The sequence below is a fragment of the Myotis nattereri genome, assembly GCF_964212035.1.
Source record: "Myotis nattereri genome assembly, chromosome: 16".
NCBI lineage: Eukaryota > Metazoa > Chordata > Mammalia > Chiroptera > Vespertilionidae > Myotis > Myotis nattereri.
The window spans coordinates 18,978,474-18,997,937 of record NC_138091.1 but is presented as its reverse complement, the minus strand read 5'-3'; the positions used below and the strand labels follow the sequence as shown (position 1 = coordinate 18,997,937).

At 52.2% G+C, this 19,464-nt stretch overlaps 2 protein-coding genes across 2 annotated transcripts; both read left to right on the top strand.

Moving 5' to 3' along the window:
• The first annotated feature begins 1,091 nt into the window (after positions 1-1,091).
• Positions 1,092-7,511, top strand: XAF1 (XIAP associated factor 1). Its single transcript, XM_081108878.1, has 7 exons — positions 1,092-1,161; positions 1,695-1,751; positions 2,105-2,300; positions 3,467-3,552; positions 5,539-5,868; positions 6,666-6,738; positions 6,884-7,511. The coding sequence occupies exons 1-6, from the start codon at positions 1,129-1,131 to the stop codon at positions 6,720-6,722; spliced, it is 759 nt and encodes a 252-aa protein (XP_080965004.1). The 5' UTR covers positions 1,092-1,128; the 3' UTR covers positions 6,723-6,738; positions 6,884-7,511.
• Positions 7,512-11,775: 4,264 nt separating this feature from the next.
• FBXO39 (F-box protein 39) lies at positions 11,776-14,623 on the top strand (the record flags this gene model as incomplete). Its single annotated transcript, XM_081110711.1, has 3 exons — positions 11,776-12,877; positions 14,045-14,221; positions 14,495-14,623. Exons 1-3 carry the CDS (start codon positions 11,852-11,854, stop codon positions 14,621-14,623), a joined length of 1,332 nt encoding a protein of 443 aa, XP_080966837.1. The 5' UTR covers positions 11,776-11,851.
• Between the last annotated feature and the right edge of the window lie 4,841 nt (positions 14,624-19,464).

The window sequence follows — 19,464 nt, the reverse complement described above, 5'->3', positions numbered from 1 at the left end:
CCTGCTCAGGAAAAGGAGCTGAGGGGACAGGGCAGGGAAATCAGAGGGGGAGGGACCAGGCCAGGCAGAGGGGGAGAGGGACCACCCCAGGCAGAGCGGGGAGAACAGAGGAAGGGTGGTGAGGCAGCCGTGGTGCCATCTCTCTGGGCGGTGCAGAGCCCAGAGCTTGTGCATACCAAGGGAGGGAGTCCCTGCCACAGGCAGGGACTTGGGCGTACTGCTCTGGTCAGCATTTGGGCCTTTGGGGACACGGACACTGAGTCTCCCTCCTCCCAAGCCCCACAAGCAAGGGCTGGTTGACGTGAAAGGAGGCATTTCCTAGTCAACAGGAGGGTTGGGAAACACCCTGCCCGGGAACTGGGAGGCTCAGAAGCTTACACTCTCTGGGGTCTCCGAGGCAGAACTGGGTCCCTGTGAGGCTTTGCGCAGGTGAGCCTGCAGGCAGGGGACAGGTGGACGGCCTCGGCTCTCCCAGTCATGGCGAATCTGAAAGCTGGCATTGCCCTTGCAGCAAGCATGGGGGTGCCAGGGCTGGATTCCCAACTGCTGTGGGCCAGGCAGGGGAACTCTTGAAAACAAGACCAAATCTTTGAAAGAATGTGATATTTGTTGCTTCGTTTTTTCAAACAGCTTTCCAGAGGTACAATTGACATACACCGTGTTTATGATACATGTTTAAAGTGCACCGTTGCATGCGTTTGACACATGTGTATACCCATGAAACCATCACCACAGCGAACCTATGAACCTACCCAAGCCTTCCCTGGGCCCCTTTGCAATCTCTCCCACCTGCTCCTTCCCACCCACCCTCACTGGCCCCGGCGATAGAAGAGCTCTCTTACACTTTATGGTTTTGCGATGTTCTGATTTGGGACCAACGTGGGGCCACAGGGACGGTGACATCATCTTCATATGTTCAGTGCTTGAGGCCTGGACATTCCTTAACCCACGGCCCTGGGTGGGAAACAAGGCTCCCTGCGTTATACCTGCAATCAGCCTGACCTCCTTCCCCCTTCCTCTGGCAGCAAAAGAAGGGTGGCCTCGGCCCACCTGGCCCTCCATGAGGCGCACTGCCTGCTGTTCCTGGCCCAGTGCCCCGAGTGCAAGGAGCCCGTCCTCCAGGCGAAGATGGACGAGCACCGCGAGAACGGGCACCAGCAGGTGAGGGGCCCCGGGAGGGACGCAGGAGGGTGCTGCGCAGCGAGGCTGACTCGGACCCTTGCTGAGGCCGCGGGCCTGGCTGCCGTGGGCAAGTCGCCGAGCCCTGCATGCCTCAGGCCCTGGCAGCGGACACAGGATTCCTAGGAAACTGCATCTACCCTGCTGTTCCCGTGACCAGCCCTTTGCCTACAGGCTTATGGGTTTAGCCCAGGGCAGGGGTCTCTGTTTCAGGAAGGACTGTGTGTTCTTTTGAGATTTGTGAAGAGGAGAAGCCGGAGAGGAAAGCTCTAGAAGGCAGTCACGGCCAAGGCTGGCTTTTCTTTTCTGCTCTTTCATGTCGCTCCTTCCTGGGACCCTCCTCTGTCTGTCTGAGATCCTCAGGCTCAGGCATCCCTTTCAACTCAAAGCATCCCCCCAAACACTTCTTGAACACGGGGCTGTGCCCCCAGGGATGAAGCCAAACACACCTGATCCGGTGCCTGGGGGCTCACAGAGCCCAGCAGGTGCTGGGACCAGCGTCTCTCTCTGTGCAGGTCGGATGCGCCATGTGCCAGCAGAGCATGCAGAAGAGTGTGCTGGCGTTTCACGAGGTGAGAATCAAGGGCAGTTCATCCTTCACAGGAGCAGCCACCCTGGGAGGAGGGGGAGGGGGGGCGGTGATAGGCTTCCCCCTGACCTCTCCCCTCCCCCAAGGAGGCTTGGGAAGCAGTGGAGAATGTGTTCAGCAGAGGGACACGCAGCCTCCGGTCCCCCAGATGCTGGTCAGAGGGCTTGCTGTGGTCCGTGACCCAGGACAGCTCAAAATCCCCAAAGGGGGTCCCACTCTGGCCCATCCCGTCGGCTTTCTTACTTGCTCAGGCCCCTTGGGAAATCAGCCCATGTCCCCACCTGGGCCCAGCCACTCCTGGAGAGTGACCTGGCCATCCTGCCTGCCTCCCCGCAGACCAGGGAATGCCAGGAGCGCCCCGTCGTGTGTGAGTTCTGCAGGGCAGCCGTGCGCCTCAGCAAGCTGGAGATCCATGAGCGCCACTGCGGCAACCGCATCGAGCTGTGCCTGGACTGCGGCCAGCCCATCATGCTCCGCACGCTGGCCCAGCACAGGGAAGGCTGCCAGAGCGAGCAGGCCCAGCACTGGACAGGTGAGCGGGGCGGGAGCCTCCTGGACGGGGTGCGAGGAATGTGGGCATTCAACAGGACAGGTGCCGTGTGTGGATGACGGCTGTGCAGGTCTCAAATCCATCTGGCTATTCTAGTTCTAGACCATGTACCAGAGTGGTGGCCTCCTCGTGTGTCTGCTGAGCTCTTCAAATGACCCGCCCAGGGAGACCTAGAGGCAGGCGGAGGGGGGCTGGGGACCACCCAGAAGGATGCAGAGGCAATGGGGCCCTGCAAAATGGGAGCCTTCCTTGGAAGTCCCCTGGCACGATCCTAGCCTGGCAGAGATCGCCTGCCTCCTCTTAGAGATGGCAAACCCATGCCCAGAATGAATCAGGCGCTTGCTAGAGGCAGAGGTGAAGCTGGACACCCACGTTTCCCGGCATCAAGACTGGAGTTTTTCCCACCAGCAGCAGTGGGCAGAAGGAAGTTAGCTGGAGCCCCTGACCTTTGGGCTATCTGGTGACTCCCTGGTACCATTTCATGTTCTCTGCACCCAGTTACCCCTTTGTGAGGTGTGTTAGCAGAGGACACAGCTATCAGTGTGACATATCTACTGTTGACTTCACCGGTTGTCTTGGTAACATGTGGAGTGAGCCTGAAATCCCTGTACAGTACATCTCTCCTGGCAAACAAGCTACTCAAGGTGAAAATGGCAAAGGAAAACCTGGGATGCTTGCACAAATTTCATTCCAGCATGGCTGGACTTTAACACCACCACACAACTTCATCAACACAGCCCAGCTTCAGCCAGACCACACAACACGATCAACAGAGACATGTACAATACCAGTCTGAGCCCAGAGCTCAGAAACTGCTGAAATGAAGGAGCAGTCAGGCTGGACAGGGCTGGCATATCTGCTAATGGCTCCCTCGTCTCTTTAGAAACCAGGGGAGTGTCTCTTCATCAGGGTCACGTGCCATGCTGAGCGCACCTCTGTGGCCATAAAGGAGGTGATGTGGGTGACTCGGCCAAGGGTTGCCTGTGTGGCTGAGGATGCTGGCAGGGCAGGGCGGGCAGGCAGGCCCGGATGGTTCCTACTTGGGACGGTTCATACTTGTGACGACCGGCCATGTACGCACTTGCGGGACAGCTGGGAGAGCCGTTGTCAAGGGCAATCATTTGTGGTGCTGTTTCTGTGTTTACTAGGGAAGAAGATTTCAGCTCCCGAAAGCAATATCTTCTGTCATTATTGCAACCAAATGATCCCAGGAAATAAGTATTTACACCATATGGTGAGTAGCAATTAGTCGTTTTCTAATGGTGCCCGTAGCTTGTCTGTATTCCAAAAGGGTAGTATTCTGGATCCAATTTCACAGAGGATACGAGAGGGCCTCATTCATTTTTTGCTTTGCTCAAAAGGGATATTGTGGATGGCTTTGGGCTAATTTATCATACGTAACCGATCTCCATTTGTGCCAGCTCTCAAGGAGCCTCCCTGACCAGTCCAGCTGCCTGATCACCACTGAGCATCTTCAGCCTCAGGGCCTGGGCATGGCCTCACGAGGACCTGCTTTATAATTGTCTGTCCCTGTGAGAGTCTTGTCTATTGGACTGGGAGCTCCTTCACAAAAGTGAACCACTTTCTCCATCTTCTCACCATGAAGCTGATCTGAGGGCTGGTACCAAAGGGGGACTCTGTAGAGGTGTGGTGATATGATTGATTGATTGATTGACTGATTGGTTGGTTGGCTTTGCCTGGGAACACTCACAGACGCGTCCTTCCATAGCTCTAAGCACTGCGGGTACCTTGGTTGTGCCAAGTTATTCCCCTTTTCTGCAGGATGGAACATTCTCTCTCTGGGGAAACTTGCCAGTGTTTCTCTCCGAGAAACTTGTCACCTTTTCCTTGAGCAGAGAAATGTTTATCCTCTCTCAACCCTCCAATTCAGAGAACTGTGAATATCAGAATTGAAAAAATCCTAGGATGATCTAGATCTTTTTGTTTATTGTGGTAAAATACACATGACATGAAACGTATCATTAGTGACACTTAGTACATCCCCAATGTTGTGAAACCATCACCTCTATCTGGTTCTGGAGCATTTTCACCGCCCCCCAAAGAAACCCTCTACCCGTGAAGCAGTCGCTCCCTACTCCTTCCTGTCGATAGTCCCTTTGGGTCCCCAATATTCCTTAACTCTCCCATGTTCTCCCCACTCTTCCTGTGGAACATAACAGATGTATATCAAGCCTTCTCATTCTAGCTGCTTGTCTCCTAACTTTTCACATTTTCTATTTACCACTCCTATATTCTGGGGAATTTCTTCAAATCTATCTAATCTACTTTTTTTTTTTTTCCTATCCATTGAGTTCAATGTCTGTATTTTTCATTTCCAGTTCTATTTATCTCTCATTTAAATTTGCCTCCTCTTTTTTTCATAGGATCTTATTATTTTCTCTTGTCCTATTTATTTTTAATTCCCTTATTTTACAGTCTGTATCCCATAGTTTTATTATCTGAACTTCTTGGAGACTTAATCCTGGTTTTGCTTGGGGTCTGACTCTTACTTAAGTAGATTGCTTCGTTGGGTGTCTGCAAACCTTACTTGTGAGTTTCTGTTTAGTGACTCTACCTGTGAGAATCCTGTACGATGTAGTTTGAAGCTATATACCCTCCAGAGAACTTTTGTTATTGCTCTTGCCAGACATTCCCACCTGTAGGCTAATTCTTCTGCGCGGGTGTTCCCACACCATGAGACTAATGTAAACCTGAGCCCCAAACACAAAGATGGCACGGGCCCGTGGATCTGAATTCCCAGGAGCGTCAGTTTTCCTTCCCCACGCTCCAGCTCCAGCTCAAGGTGGACAACCCTCCTTGCCACTTTTCTTATCCAATTAACTGATGGATTTATTTATTGATTTATTGACTTTGCCGCCATAGTTTAGCCTTCAAGGTTCTGGACTTTCTTCTGGGAAAGGGGAGTCTTACTTTCCGTTCCCCACCTTCTGTGGATGGGACTTTCCTCTCATCCAAGACTGACCCCGCATCTCCCGATGTGTCAGTTCAAGTGCTTCACAGGTTAGGTGTTCGTCCTGGGCCCAGAGCTTTCTCTCTTTCTTACAAAGTCAGCTATCAACTTAAATGAGCGTTTGCTGCATTTCATCCAGCCTTTCTAAGTGTTCCTGGTGGAAAGCTTCCAGGTGATCTAGTCTATTGTGCTGTCCAGCCAGTAAAGCCGAAGTCGTTTTAAAATTTGACATATTACTCACAATTGCAGGATAAATGTCGTACCACCTCGGAGCCTGCAAAATCTGTTCCAACTGAGGAGACAAGACATTCTCCTCCATCCCTCCCAAGCCAGGCTGCTGAAGATCAAACTCCCACCGCAGTGAAAGATGTTCGCCCAAAGACGAAAAATACAAGCAGGTTTCCTCTTCTCTCTGAAAATTCAACAAAGCAAGCACCGCGCGACACAGACAAAACCCTGGACCCGCCTCTGAAGCCCGAGCACCAGCCCTGGGTCGTGGACGACCCGGCCTATAACATTCTGCGGAGGTGCCCTCAGTGCGATATCCTCCTTCCCCTGCCGACCCTAAACCAGCACCAGGTACCAGCCTCCGCTCTCTCCTCACCTGGCGGTACCCCGTCTGGACTTTAGGGTTTAGAGAAGCCCGGGACCTGCAGGGTGTGTGCAGACCCTGCCACCGGGAAGGCCCTTCCTGTCTCCTCTACTATGTTGAATAGAAGTGGTAAAAGTGTACGTTCCTGATCTCAAGGGAAACACTTTAAGCTTTTCCTGGTTGAGTCTGTTAGCTATGTATTTGTTATATATGGCCTTTATTATGTTGAGGTGGTGCCGTATTCTCTTAGTTCCCACAATTTTTTGTTTCATTCCATACATTCCTTCATCCTTATATAATAGGGTTGCCAAATTTAGCAAATAAAAATATGTTGCTTGAGACACAAATAATTACAGAGTAACAGCATGGGTCATAACCACATACAAACATACACATTTGGAGTCCGATTATATATAGTTCCTTGCAACTTAATGTTATGATTTAGCAATACCCAAGGACATTCCTCCCTCCGAGTCCATATGTGACTCTTTTTTTTTTTTTTTTTAATGGCTGCATAAGAGTCCCTGGTGTGGGTGTTCTTCAATCTGTCCATCCACCCCACTGATGATGACAGGCCTTTAGTAAGCATTGCCCCAACCCCCCACCCCCACCCCGCCCCACACCCAGGCCCTTCCTAGTTCACTGGGCCCCATGCCTTTTCTCTGCCATCCGTAGCTCAGGGTTTGTGCTCCAGGAACTAGGGAGCGCCATAACCAGAGCTACCCCAGGAAATAGCACTTCCCACTTTAAACATGTCAACCTTTTTTTATATCCATTTCTTTAGGAGAAATGCTGGTGGTTAGCTTCATGGAGAGGAAAACAAGGGAGAAGCTCCAGCTAGATTTGGAAAAGAAAAGGTACTACAGATTTAGAAGATGTATGGTCTCCCTGCTGACTCTCTGTGGTAGCCTCTCCTTGGGAAAGGAGGTGGGTTTTATTCCTGGGGGTTTTTCCTATGGAAGAAAGGGTTTGGATTTTAACTATTTCCCTCCTTTTGGACAGAGATGTTGGTTTGCCCAAGAGGTACAGATAAACCAGCAGAGAAAAAAGCGCCAGCTCTTCCGCCTGAGAATTCGGATCAAGCATCTGGGCCCCATGGCTCGGACATGTCGGGGGACCCCAGCTTTGTCCATTTTAAATTCCCACCAGCAATTGGTGTGACCGTCATCATTTCCCCACATTCCATGGCCAGCGTTTGGTATTACCATCATCATTTTTTTCTAATTTTAACTATTCTAATAAGTATGTGGTCTTCTCTTACTGTGATTTCCAATTGCATTTACCATAATGATGCTGATTATCTTTTCGTTTGCTAATTTGCCATCTGAAATGTCTATTCTCGTCTTTTGCCCATTTTCAGAATGGACTGTTTCCTTTCCTGTACATATTCCCTGGAGAATAAAAACACCCTCAGAGGGAAGGCAGGGAGGGGAGGGGGGTGAGAGATCAATCAAAAGACTTGCATGCTCGCACAGACGCATAAACAATGGGCACAGGCAGGAGGGAGGGGAGGGCCTGTGCTGGAGGCGGGAGAGGCTGGGAGCGGTCAATGGGGGGAAAAGGAGACATGTGTAATACTTTCAACAATAAATAATTTTAAAAAAATAAAAGAATAAAAACACCCTCCCTGAAAGCTTTTGTTCACCTTTCTTTGGATTCTTCACTGGTTTCCCAAGAGAGGGCAGCCATGGGCAGCAGGGCCAGACAGCGCCCAGGAGAGAGGCGGGCCGGAAAGGAAGGGAGGGAGGGAGAGAGAAGTGAGCCTGGGCTGTAGGCTAAGCTGCCTGAGCACACGGGGGTGGGTGTTTCCAATCCGTCCATCCACAGCCTTGATGAAGACAGGCCTCTAGTAAGCATTGCCCCAAGCCCCCCACAGGCCCCCGGGATCACTGGTGATGCCCAAAGGGGTGCCTTTCAAGGCTCTTGGTCGAGGTGGCTGGGAAAAGCCTAGTGATGCAACTGGCCAACAGTATAGCCTACCTTTCTGCCTGGCCTTTGGGGTGACCCGCTAGGAACCAGCCCCTGCCTGGAAGGGAAGGGCAGGGCCAGGGAAAGTGGGTGTGTTAGGAGCTCCCTATCCTCCCCCTCTTCCCTCCCCACGCTCCCCCCCCCCCCCCCCACCGGGAAGGTGGGGCACTTCTCGAGCTTTGGGTGGGTTAGGGTTGCTCCAGGCTTTCCTTTGGGAGTCCCATCCAAGGTGGGGAAAGTGGAAACCATGGCAGATCACGTGGGGATGGATTCTGAGAAGAGGGGCCTAAGCTGGGTCTCTCGGGACCTGACAGGACGCTGGGGCTGGGGCTGGGTCAGGACAGGAAAGGCGGTCGACTGAGCCCCAAGTTCGGGGCAGAACCTATTCCTGGCCCAAAGGCGGGAGGGCAGGGGGCAGGGCCCGAGCCTCCTGCCTCCCAGCGCCCCTCCCCCAGGTGCCTTCCGGACCGTGGGCGCAAGGACCGATCTTGGCCGCGCTCTGTGGACCGGGCCACCCTGGGTTTGGGCCCCTGCGTCCAGCAGGGATGCGCCGAGCCCCGTAGCGGGGCGCGTCACAAAGGCGCCCCCAGCCGGCATGCAGCCCCCGCGAGGTCAGGGCGCGGCCCGGCGGTGGCGGAGTTGGCTTTGGAGGAGCAGCAGGCGTTCGCGGTCCCTGCAGCCCCGCGCGGGGGCGCAGCTGAGCAGGGAGGGCGGCGAGCCGGTCACAGGTGCGTGCGGGCGCGGTGCGCGGAGGGCGCAGGCGGGGTGAGCTGGACACGCCAGGCCCACGGGAGGGATGGGCTGCCGGCCGCACGGCCTCCTGGAAGCTTTCGCAGGGTGATGGGCGATCTGACTTGCTGAGGTTTCCTTCCCTGGTGGGCAGCTCTGAGATAAGATGGCCCGAACCTAGGTTAGAGAGCCCTGAGGGTGGGTTCAAACCCCGCCCCCCACTTACTACTCCATCTCACGAGGGGACTCTCATCTCCTAACCTTCTGACGCCTGTCTCCCCATCGGTAAGGTGGGCTTGTTCACACCTGCCATCCAGGGATGTCGTACAAGCACCGTGGCCCCAACTTCCTGAGGGCAGCAGGCACTTGTGCCTGCATTTACTTTGTGCCAGACACTGTTTCGGTGCTTTCCATCTGTCAGCTCATTTAACCCTCCCACAGGGCGGTGGGCATGCCCCCTGCCCTCCCGCCTCTGGGCAAGGAATAAGGACTGGGTGAAATAAGTCATAGGTTATGACTGCTGTTTACATATGTGGAGGCGGAGGCACGAAGAAATTAATGAGCCTGGGGTCACACATAGCAATTGGCAGAACCAGGATCCAACCCAGGAAGCTACACGGCTTCTCGCTGGGGAGGAGGTCTTGTGGGACGGGACGGGGGGGCAGGAATTACACACAACTTTGGGACCACTCGCAACAACTTTCCCAGCCACCACCTGTGTTCTTCCAAAGCCACCTGTGGATGAAAGCATCTGACAGCTCTTCTGACAAGGGGCTTTGCTAGGGCAAAGGGTTTCATTTAGCCTTCGAGGTGGATGAGCGTTCCTTGAGCACTTTTCTCCGAGCTAAGTGCTGTGGAGGCCCCTCGCCTTGGGCAGTCTGTGTGTGACGGAGGGATGACCCCATTCTTTCATTTGTTAAATGAAGTACCTGCTCAAAAGAAGGATGAGGCTGCCCCTGGTCTCAAGGACTGTGTGGGGCCGTGGGAGGGAAAGGCTTGGACGCGGATCACAGGAAGGGGTGGACAGTGGCGAGAGGGGAAAGAGCAGGCAGGCTGCCTGCAGAGGCAGGGACTCTGGGAACCCACTGGAGCCCTGTGCCCTGGGTGGGGGCAGACTTTGCCAGCCTCCCGCCCCCGTGGAAGTCTCTCTGGATCTGAGGTGGGAGGGCCAGCTGGAGTCAGGGCCCCACTTGTTCTGTAGGCGATGATGGGGTGATGAGGACAAAGTGGGGGAGAAGATCCCAAATAAAGTCCTCCACAGGAGCTCACTGAAAGACGCTCATTGCCACCGTGGTGTTGGTGGGAGCTGAGGAGGCCGGCGCTCATCTAGGCAGAGTGGATAGGAGACAGACAGGGGCACCCACCACGGACAGCTTCTGTTCAGATGATGGATGTAGTGGGTGAGACATAAGCAGACATGAATGATGCCTACAAATATTAAATACTAGAGACCCGATGCACGAAATCCATGCAAGAGTAGACCTTCCTTCCCCTGGCTGCCAGCACCGGCTTCCCTCTGGCACCCGGGACCCGGGCTTCATCTGGAAGGTCGTACGGAAGGATGTCTGGAAGGATGTCCGGTCTAATTAGCATATTATGCTTTTATTATTATAGATACTTTTTTTGGCAAGCACACACATCAAATACACTGGAGAAGTTACCTACAGTGGGGCGCGATGCAGTGGGACATAGTTGAAAAGGAACGAATGAATAAATAAAACCTAAGAGAGGTCTTGGGCAGACAAATGTCCTGAATTGAGAAACATGATTAACTTGTCCTTCAGGCCTACCACCTGTGGAGGCAGGAAAAATCTAGAGGAGAAAGACAAAGCCCAGCCTCTGGTCTGGGCCCTGTTTCTAACTTGCTGTTGGCCTCATGAAAGCCCCTCCCCCTCTCTGGGTCTCGGTTTCCATCTCTTTCACCTCTGAGTGTTTATGAGCTATTGTCAATCATCTTGAGCCAGTTGGTAGAGAAACCGATAGTTTTATGGAGTGGTAGGGCTTGAAGTTTCAAGAATGGGGGACTCGGGAGGGTTCAAGAAAACGAGGGCGTTTTCCGGCAGGAGAAGCATTGAAAGCAAAACGTCAGGAAGATTTCAGCATACAGCTGTAAAAAGTCAGAGGGCTGGGTGTTCCGGGAGGGCCTTAGCCCAGCTCTCCCCTGCGCCTCCCTAGCCTGGCTGGTGGTGCCACCTGCAATCCAACAGCCAAGTCAGGACTTCCGGTCCTACCCACTTCTGTGTTCCCCGGTTACCAAACTGGGTCCTCCAAAGGACCCACCCCATTCCCATCATCATGCCACCCTAGTCCCAGGTTTGGGCCTGGACTCTGCTCTAGACCATCCTTCATCCACTCCCAAGTGTCCTTCCTATACCTCAACGCTGACCACATCACTTCCGGACATGTGACCCTCTGACCTCCCCTGGCCCCCTGTGACCTCATGGAGGTTCTCCATCCTTGTTCTGCTGCTGCACCTTTTGAATATAACACAGTCATCAACCATATAGCTCAACACAGTGATTCTCATCCAGAGAAGGGTCCCGGCCACATCAGGATTCCAAAGTACCGGGAGAGGGGACAGTGGGGACCCTGGCCTCTGGGACACAGCCTTTATCACATCACCCAGAACCGCTCCACCCAGCACCTCCGTCTACTCCAGCTCCAGTTCCATCACTCCCTTCCCCTTTCAAGTTAAGAGCCATACAGTTTGTAGTTCCCTGAGTGTGAACACATGTCCATTCAGTTTGGTGGCTGTGCACACATAGTTCCCTCTACACCGAAACCTTCAGCTCTTCCACCACTACCACAAGGCCAACCTGGTCAGCCTTGCAAATCCCACTCACCCTGCAGAACCCAGCTCAGACATCATTCCTCTGACATCAAGCCTGCTCTCCTTCCTCCTTACCCAGCCAGACAGTTAGTCACCCTCTGTTTGCGCTACCCTGCTCTGTGAATACATCGGAACCTTCTCACTTCTCCCATGCTGCTGTATTACGTGCTGGCCTGTGTCCCGGATAGACCCCTAATGGGCTGTGGCTCCTGTGGTGTGGACTGTATGGTGACTTTATCTTTGCACCACCTGCACCAGCACAGTGCCTACTCCACAGGGGGCCATGGTGCAAGTTCATTCAATTGGGTTTAATTTCTGTTTGGCAGGTAACAGGTAATGGCTCGTCCCTTTTACTCCCCACAGAAAACGAGTGATTGCTTTCCTTTGCTCATTTTTGGAAGCCTTGCCTACCACACAGCTGCACTGGACATCCCAGTTCCTTGATGGACGAAGAAAGCCAACAGATCCAGCCCGAAGACCAGAGCTGCTGGGCCACCCTGCCCGATGTGTGCCTGCGTCGTGTTTTCTGGTGGCTGGGAGACAGGGACAGGTCCAGGGCGGCCCTTGTCTGCAAGAAATGGAACCAGATGATGTATTCGGCTGACCTCTGGCGATACAGGACCATCACGTTCAGTGGGAGACCTTCCAGGGTACACGCCTCCGAATTCGAGTCAGCTCTCTGGTATGTTAAGAAATTTGGTCGTTATCTGGAGCACCTGGAGATCAAATTCCTGAATCCTTACAACGCTGTCTTGACCAAGAAGTTCCAGGTCACCATGCGAGGCCTTCTTTCGAGTCTGGGCAAGAGTAACAACCGCCTGAGGTCTCTTGCCATCCAGCACCTGGAGCTGGACCGCCTGGTCTGGAGACACAGCATCAGGAGTTCATTCATCAAAAGCCTGAGCTTCTTCTTAAAGAAAATGGGCAAACACCTGGATTATCTCAACCTGAAAGGGGCCAGGCTGACTGTGGAGCAAGGCTGCCACGTCCTCAACTCCCTGAGCTACTTGAGGAATGAGAGTATGGCGACAGAGCTCAACATCGAGGACTTCTTCAGCCATCACCTCGCTGTCTACAGCAGCCCCCAGTTCCACAAGACCATGGCCACGTTCCAAAACCTGGCGTCCCTGACCCTGAACTACAACTGCATCTCCGACGAGCTGCTCGAGAACTTGTGTGAGAACAATGCCAGCTCCCTCTGGACCATAAACATCAAATGCCACATCCATGACCCCCACGGCCAGGTCATCTGGGGCATGTCCTGGGCCAAGCTGGCCAGGCAGGCTGTCAACCTGAAGGTGAACTTCTTCTTTGAGCGGGTCATGAAGTACGAGCGCTTGGCCCGGATCCTCTTGCAGGAGATCCCCATCAGAAGCATCAGTCTGAGAAGCTGCTATTTCAGTGACCCGGACTGGTCCATGCGGCCCACTCTCCTGGATCTGCTGCCCACCTTCCGGCACACTCTGCAGGTAGGTATCACCCGAGGGTGGGGAGGCTTCGAGGGGTGACTGCACCCAGGTTACTGGCCTCCCCAGAGGAAAGGCTGCTGCTGCCTGCTCTTGGCTGGGCTCGCACACACACCCTCACTCTTAAATTGAGGTTCTGGGAAATGCGACAAAGCTAAGCCTCCTGGCCCCATAAAATCACAGCAGACAACAGAAGGGGCTGCTCACTTCCTGCACATGGAACACAGGAACGTTCTGGTTGAACGTCAGCCAAGGAAAACCCCTGTGTCCCCGGCTCAGAGATGTGAGGCCTGATCAAAAAGGTGCATCCAGGTGGCTCAGTTGGTGGGGGCTTCATCCCATACACCAAAAGGTTGGGAGTTCGATTCCCTGTCAGGGCACATCACAGGTTGCAGGTTCAGTCCCCAGTCAGGGCATATATGGCAGGCAGCCAACCAATGTTTCTCTCTCTTGAAAAAAAAAAAGATATCAATTAAAAAAACACACATATCCTTGGGTGAGGGTTAAAACAAATGTTTATAAGAAGGTGCATCTACAGGTGAGTAGCAGGTCTGCAGTCCCTTCCTCTCTTCCCGCAGGGTCCGAGGAGGCAGGAAACAGTGTGACTTCAAACCAAACAGAAAGCCAGATTTGACCTAAGTCACTGAAGGGCTCAGAGGGGTGGGCGGTTCTGTAATCTGGCAGCTCCCCATCTATAAAATCAGGATCATGTTGTCCCTCCTAAGGCCCTCACTCACAGTAGGTTGTGATGATTGACATTGTTATAAATACCACTACTGACAGTGAGGGACTACCGAGTGCTCATAGCTCATCTGAGACTCACAAAGCCCTCAAGTGGGCAGGCAGCCAGCATTATCATCCTTCGTGCCACAAAAGAACTTGAGCTTTGGTGGCCTGTCCACAGTCACCTGGCCCGTCCGCCAGGACCTTGGTCTCTGGATTCCAAATACATGGCCTCCAAACTCCAAGTTTTTCAAATTTGGAAGGGGCCGCCTTCATCTCCAGATCTCTTCCTCCATGATGTCACCTTCATGTCTAGGGCATCTTATCGAAAGCCCTCGAACCAGCACGGCTATCAGGCCAGAGGTCAGGTCATGGGAATGTTAGGAATGACCCAGCCCGTCCCGGCACCTCTGCCCATGCACGTCTTCCCCTTGGGTGCTTTTCCAGAAATTAACTTTTGAATTCAACAACAACCACGAGTCGCTCGACAAGGAGCTGCACCTCCTCATCTTATCCTGCAGAAAGTTGTTTTACTTCAAAATCTGGGCTTTCCTTGAGGTGAAGTTCGTGGAGCGGATCCTGAAGAGTCAGGAAGAAGGGCAGTGTGCCCTGCGCACACTCAAGGTAAGAGCCCCCCCGGGGTGGAACGGACATCCAGGCCCCACGGGGCAGGGGTCCAGCTGCTGCTGCTCCCGGGGGAAATGTCAGAGACGAGGCAGGAGTGGGGGCAGTCCTACCACCTGAGTGAATTTCCACTAAGCATTTCACCCAAGGGACCCTGGTTTGGGTTCTTCCTGATTCTTCCAACAATGGTGCATGTACCTCATTCAGGCTGTTTTCAGTGCCTGCGTGATGCAGTCACGGTGTGTGCACGGCTGTGTTTCTCTGTTGGCACAGGTGAGAATTTATACAAACAGATATGAGACAAATGAAGAGGACAGGACGCTGCGGGAAATTTACCGGAAGTACAGAAAGCTGATCGATTCAGAGCTGAACTATTTTGTCATCGCCTACCCCATGATGTAATAGCTCTCTCCCGAGGAAGAAAGCAGGGAGCACTTCGAAGTTGAAAACCCGGTTCTCACAGAAGGACGCTTGGGGCGTCTCCTCCCCCCCTACCCCTTTTTCTTCTCTTTCTCGTTTTTGCCAGTTCCACACCCACATGAACACCCCAGCAAAGATGGGGACCCCTGGTAATATGAAGGCCCCAGGTGACTTTAAAGTGCTATATTTACCAACTATCCCGGGGTGATTTCTTATTTTGTCATTTGATTTTGATTTTTGACACCCTCGCTCAGCCAAGGAGCTAAAAGCTCGAAGCAGCTTCTTACCCTGACTGCTGCTAACCTGTGCGCCCGAAAAAGTGTAACGAGCAGGGAGCGGATAGAAGCGTGTTTTCTGCTCACTGACAGAATCAGTTCAGAAATGCTTTCTGTCCTGCTGGCCTTCGTGTCAGAGCCTCCTGACACTGACCTTGGTCAGATCTGATCTCCGATGAGTGGAAATCCATCAGCATGCCCTCCAGTGGAGCAGGAAACTCCCCACTCTTAGAAGGGGCCCGCTGAGAGCGGGAACTCCCTCCTACAGAAGGAATCCAGCCCCCCGTTTATCAGTGTTGGAGATCAGTAGTGCCAGCACCTCCTTTTCTTGTCTTTCTTAAAATATTTTTTATTGCCGAAACCGGTTTGGCTCAGTGGATAGAGCGTCGGCCTGCGGACTCAAGGGTCCCGGGTTTGATTCCGGTCAAGGGCATGTACCTGGGTTGCGGGCACATCCCCAGTGGGAGATGTGCAGGAGGCAGCTGATCGATGTTTCTCTCTCATCAATGTTTCTAACTATCTCTCTCCCTTCCTCTCTGTAAAAAATCAATAAAATATATTTTTTAAAAAAATATTTTTTATTGATTTCAGAGAGGAAGGGAAAGGGAGAGAGATAGAAACATCAGTGATGAGAATCACTGATGGGCTGCCTCCTGCACGACCTACACTAGGGATCGAGGCCACAACCCGGGCATGTGCCCTGACTTAGAATCGAATAGTGGCCTCCGGGTTCATAGGTTGACGCTCAGCCACTGACCCACGCCGGCCAGGCTGGCGCCTCCTTTCCTTGTGTCACCTCCATTCTCCCATCCAGATAGCACAGTGCCCAGTCCTCAGGGGTGGGGCAGGCCTGGAGGTGGCCATTACTCTCATATTTACAAAGAACTTGTAATGTCCTGGGGAAATGTTCCCAAAGTGATGTTAAGTGAAAAAAGGCAAAACCCAAAACTGTATATTTAGTGTGAGATCAATCATATAAAACACATAAGGGTTTGAGGCTTTTTGGAAAGCATGGAAGAAATACAACAAAAAACGTTAACAGTTATTATCTGGGTGGTAGAATTATGGGTGGTTTTAACTTTCTTCTTTGTGCTTCCCCTTAGTTCTCAAGTTTTCTGCAATAACCGTATGTTATTTTTTAGAATCAGGAGACAATCTAGTGTGTTTTAAATAGGGAGTCATAAATTCCTGAGCCCATGCCATTGGAGTGTACGGCTTCTGGTCTTTTGAGATTTGTGTGCAGAGAGTTGCATATAGAGTTTTTTTTCAATAGATATAAATTAATAAAATCTCAGAATACTTTTGATGAGTGTCTCATTTCAGATTTTGTCTCCTCTTTTGTATGCTGTGCCCATATTTATGCTCAGCGACTTAAGCCTTTATTCAAGTTTATGTAGACCCAGTGTGGGTAAATTTCAGCTTACACAACATGTCACATTCACTGTCTCATCTGATGTCCCTGCCGTGCTTCTGGGTGGATATGGTTCCTGGTCCACTGGATAGTGGTGAGGGAAATAGGTCCCACTGAGGGGAGCTCCCAGGTCTGATGGGAGAAGATGCTTGAAAGCATCATGGCTGATACCAGGGGGCCCTTTGGGAGCCACATGGTTCCATGGGGCCCAGAGAGGAGGTAGCTTGATGTGAGAGGGAGTTTCAGCTGGAATCCAGACCCCCTGGGAGATGGACTGGTTGACTGGTGCAAGGATTTATTCATAGTGTGGACCAGTTCTGGCTCATTTCCTTTCATCTGCAAGCACAGAATCTAAGGGTAGAGGATCTTTTATGGGAAACATGTTCATTAAAATGTTATTTATGTTAACACGTTTGCAGAAGAATCTCGATTTGTTTCACAGTTTTGCAACTCTCTCTCACGTCTGGCTTAATGGTAGACAGCTGGGTTCTCGCGGCTGCTTCTGCCGTCTGCTGCCATGTCACACAGACCACGCAGCCTCCGGAAAGCTCCAGAGAGAATGCGAGGGGGAAAGGCACAGCATGTCTTGGTGTTAAAATAGTTCTGACCCCTGGATTTCTTGAAAAGGGTCTCAGGGAACCTCAGCAATTGCCCTGACTACACAGGCATTCCAGTTCCCAGAGGAACTGAAACCACATCGAGACCCACTGAGTGCTCGTGGGACAACACAGGGCACGCGAGCTCCAAAACCCACAGATTTTCAACTGTGTCCATTGTTTACATGACCACATTCAGAGGCCCAGTGGCAGACGGAGACAGCCCAGACTTGTGGCCTGTGACAGCTTTTTACCCTGGCCTGTCCTTCCCCAGCACAGAGCAGGAGGGTGGGGCCGGTCTCCCATCCCCGCTGAGGGTCCGCAAAGAGCACCCAGTTCTCGGGAGAACTGCAGCACGTCCACAACTGGAAATGCAGCCTGCCTCCCCGGTGCCTCCTCTCCGCTGCTGATAAAACTGATGAAGCCCTGGCGACTGGATTTCCAAGGGTGAAAGGAAAGCAGGGCTGTGACCAAACTAAGGTATAACCATTACCCACGGGTGTGTATTCACCCCTTATACGCATTACCCAGTCAGCTATTCCACAGAGGGGCCACGGAGATTCTTCCTCTTTCATCCTAAGCCGAGGATATGTTTATTGATTTGAGAAAGAAGGCAGAGGAGGAGGAGGAGAGGGGAGAGAGAGAGAGAGAGAGAGAGAGAGAAAGAGAGAGAGAGAGAGAGAGAGAAACATCATAGCTTGCCTCCTGTACATGCCCCAACGGAGAATCTAACCCACAGCCTAGGTATGTGCTCTGACTGGGAATCGAACCCCCAAACTTTTCTTGTATGAGGACAACACTCCAACCAACTGAGCCACCCAGCCAGGGCCTACAGAAATTCTTATTTGCAATTTGGAGCCACAGAATTTCATTAGTTCATTGGCTAAACCACAGATGGTGAGACATTTGCATGGTTTCCCTGGGTGGTGCTTAGAAAATTAATCCCTATTCCTCTACATTTACAAAATTGCAGATTAAAAAAAATCTAGACACATACACACCCACATAGAACATCTAAATGCTCAAGTGGAAGGTAAGTCCCTTCAGCATCCATTTTTCCTGTATTTCTGTATCCCTGAGCCTAGAACTGAGCCAGGTACAGAGGAGGCACTCAGTCTAGGTTAAATGTTGTCAAATAAGATCTTGTTGAGGTGTGATTCCACCTTGTTTACAGGGAACAATTATTTCAAAGTAATATGTTTTGTTTGTTTTGAGCCATCTTACTGTCATAGACAAATATGTTTTCTCTTTAAGCTGTCAGTAAGAGCACATCTATGATACTAATAAAGCTGAGTTAATTTAGTCAACTCTATCTTGCTCTTTCAGATCACAGCTGGTAACATAAGGCCTTTTCAGCAGGAGGAACCCTTAAAAATCACCTCACCGCCCTTCTCACCACCTCCCCAGGGTCCCTTCTTCACAGATAAAGGCCCAGGAAGGGGAGGGGACTCCTGTACCATTCCTGGACTAGTTACTAGCAAAACTGGGGCCAAAAGCATGGCTAACCCAAAGCCTTCGGGCTGTCAGCCAAAGCCATTCCTAGAGATTTTATCCAGTCCCCTTCCCTCCAATCTGTCCCCAGAGGAAGCCGAAGTCACAGCCTAACCTTGTCAATCACCTATGCAATACATGACTTACTCTTGACTGAAGAATAAGACAACCTTGGAGAAATACCAGGAGCAAGTGGGCTGGAGAGGTCGCGGGCTCCTGGCTGGCCCCGCCCCCACAGCCTCTGATTGGCTAAAGGGAAAGCCTGGGGCCACGCCTCTCACCCACTAGGGTATTTCCATGAATGGGCCCTGGGACCAGCTCTCCCCAGGCTTCCTGAAAACCCCCCTATGTCGCCCCTGCCCACCTACATGCCTTTCTACAGAAACTGGTTTGAACATGACCGTGGTCTACAAGGTCTTACATGACTTGACCCCTGCCCCGCCTCACCGAGCTCAATTTGTACCACCTTCCCCTTTCTCCGGCCGCCGGCCACCGGCCACCTTCCCCTTTCTCCGGCCACCGGGCCTTTTCTCTGTTCATGCAAACGGGCAAGTGAGGGTGTTTTTTCCAGATATTCACATGCTCGCGGCCTTCTTGTCCACCTTTATCTCAGCTGTCAGCTCATCAGAAAGGCCTCCCAGCACCCGCTCTAAAGCGGCCGCCTGTCCTGTCACTCGTCTCAGGTCACCCTATTCTATCAGGGCCCTGTCGCTATCTGAAATGACTTTGTTGTTCTGTGTGCCGCCTGCCTCTGCACTGAGCTCCAAGGGGACATGGAGCTCTGTCTAATTCACCTCTAATCTCCGCGCCTGGCACTAAATTGGAGCCCAGCAAGTATTTGTCATATGAATGAACAAGGGAATCTCTCTCTCACACACACACGCACACACACACGCACACGCGCGCGCGGCCTCCAGTGCCACAGGCCTGATGTGTAATAATGCGAGAATACCTTTGCTGACTGGCTGGAGAAGCAAACGGGTTCTCTGTGCAGGGAGCATTGCTGGAGGCGCTGGGGTCTATACTAATTTCCCTACAGAGAACGCAAGT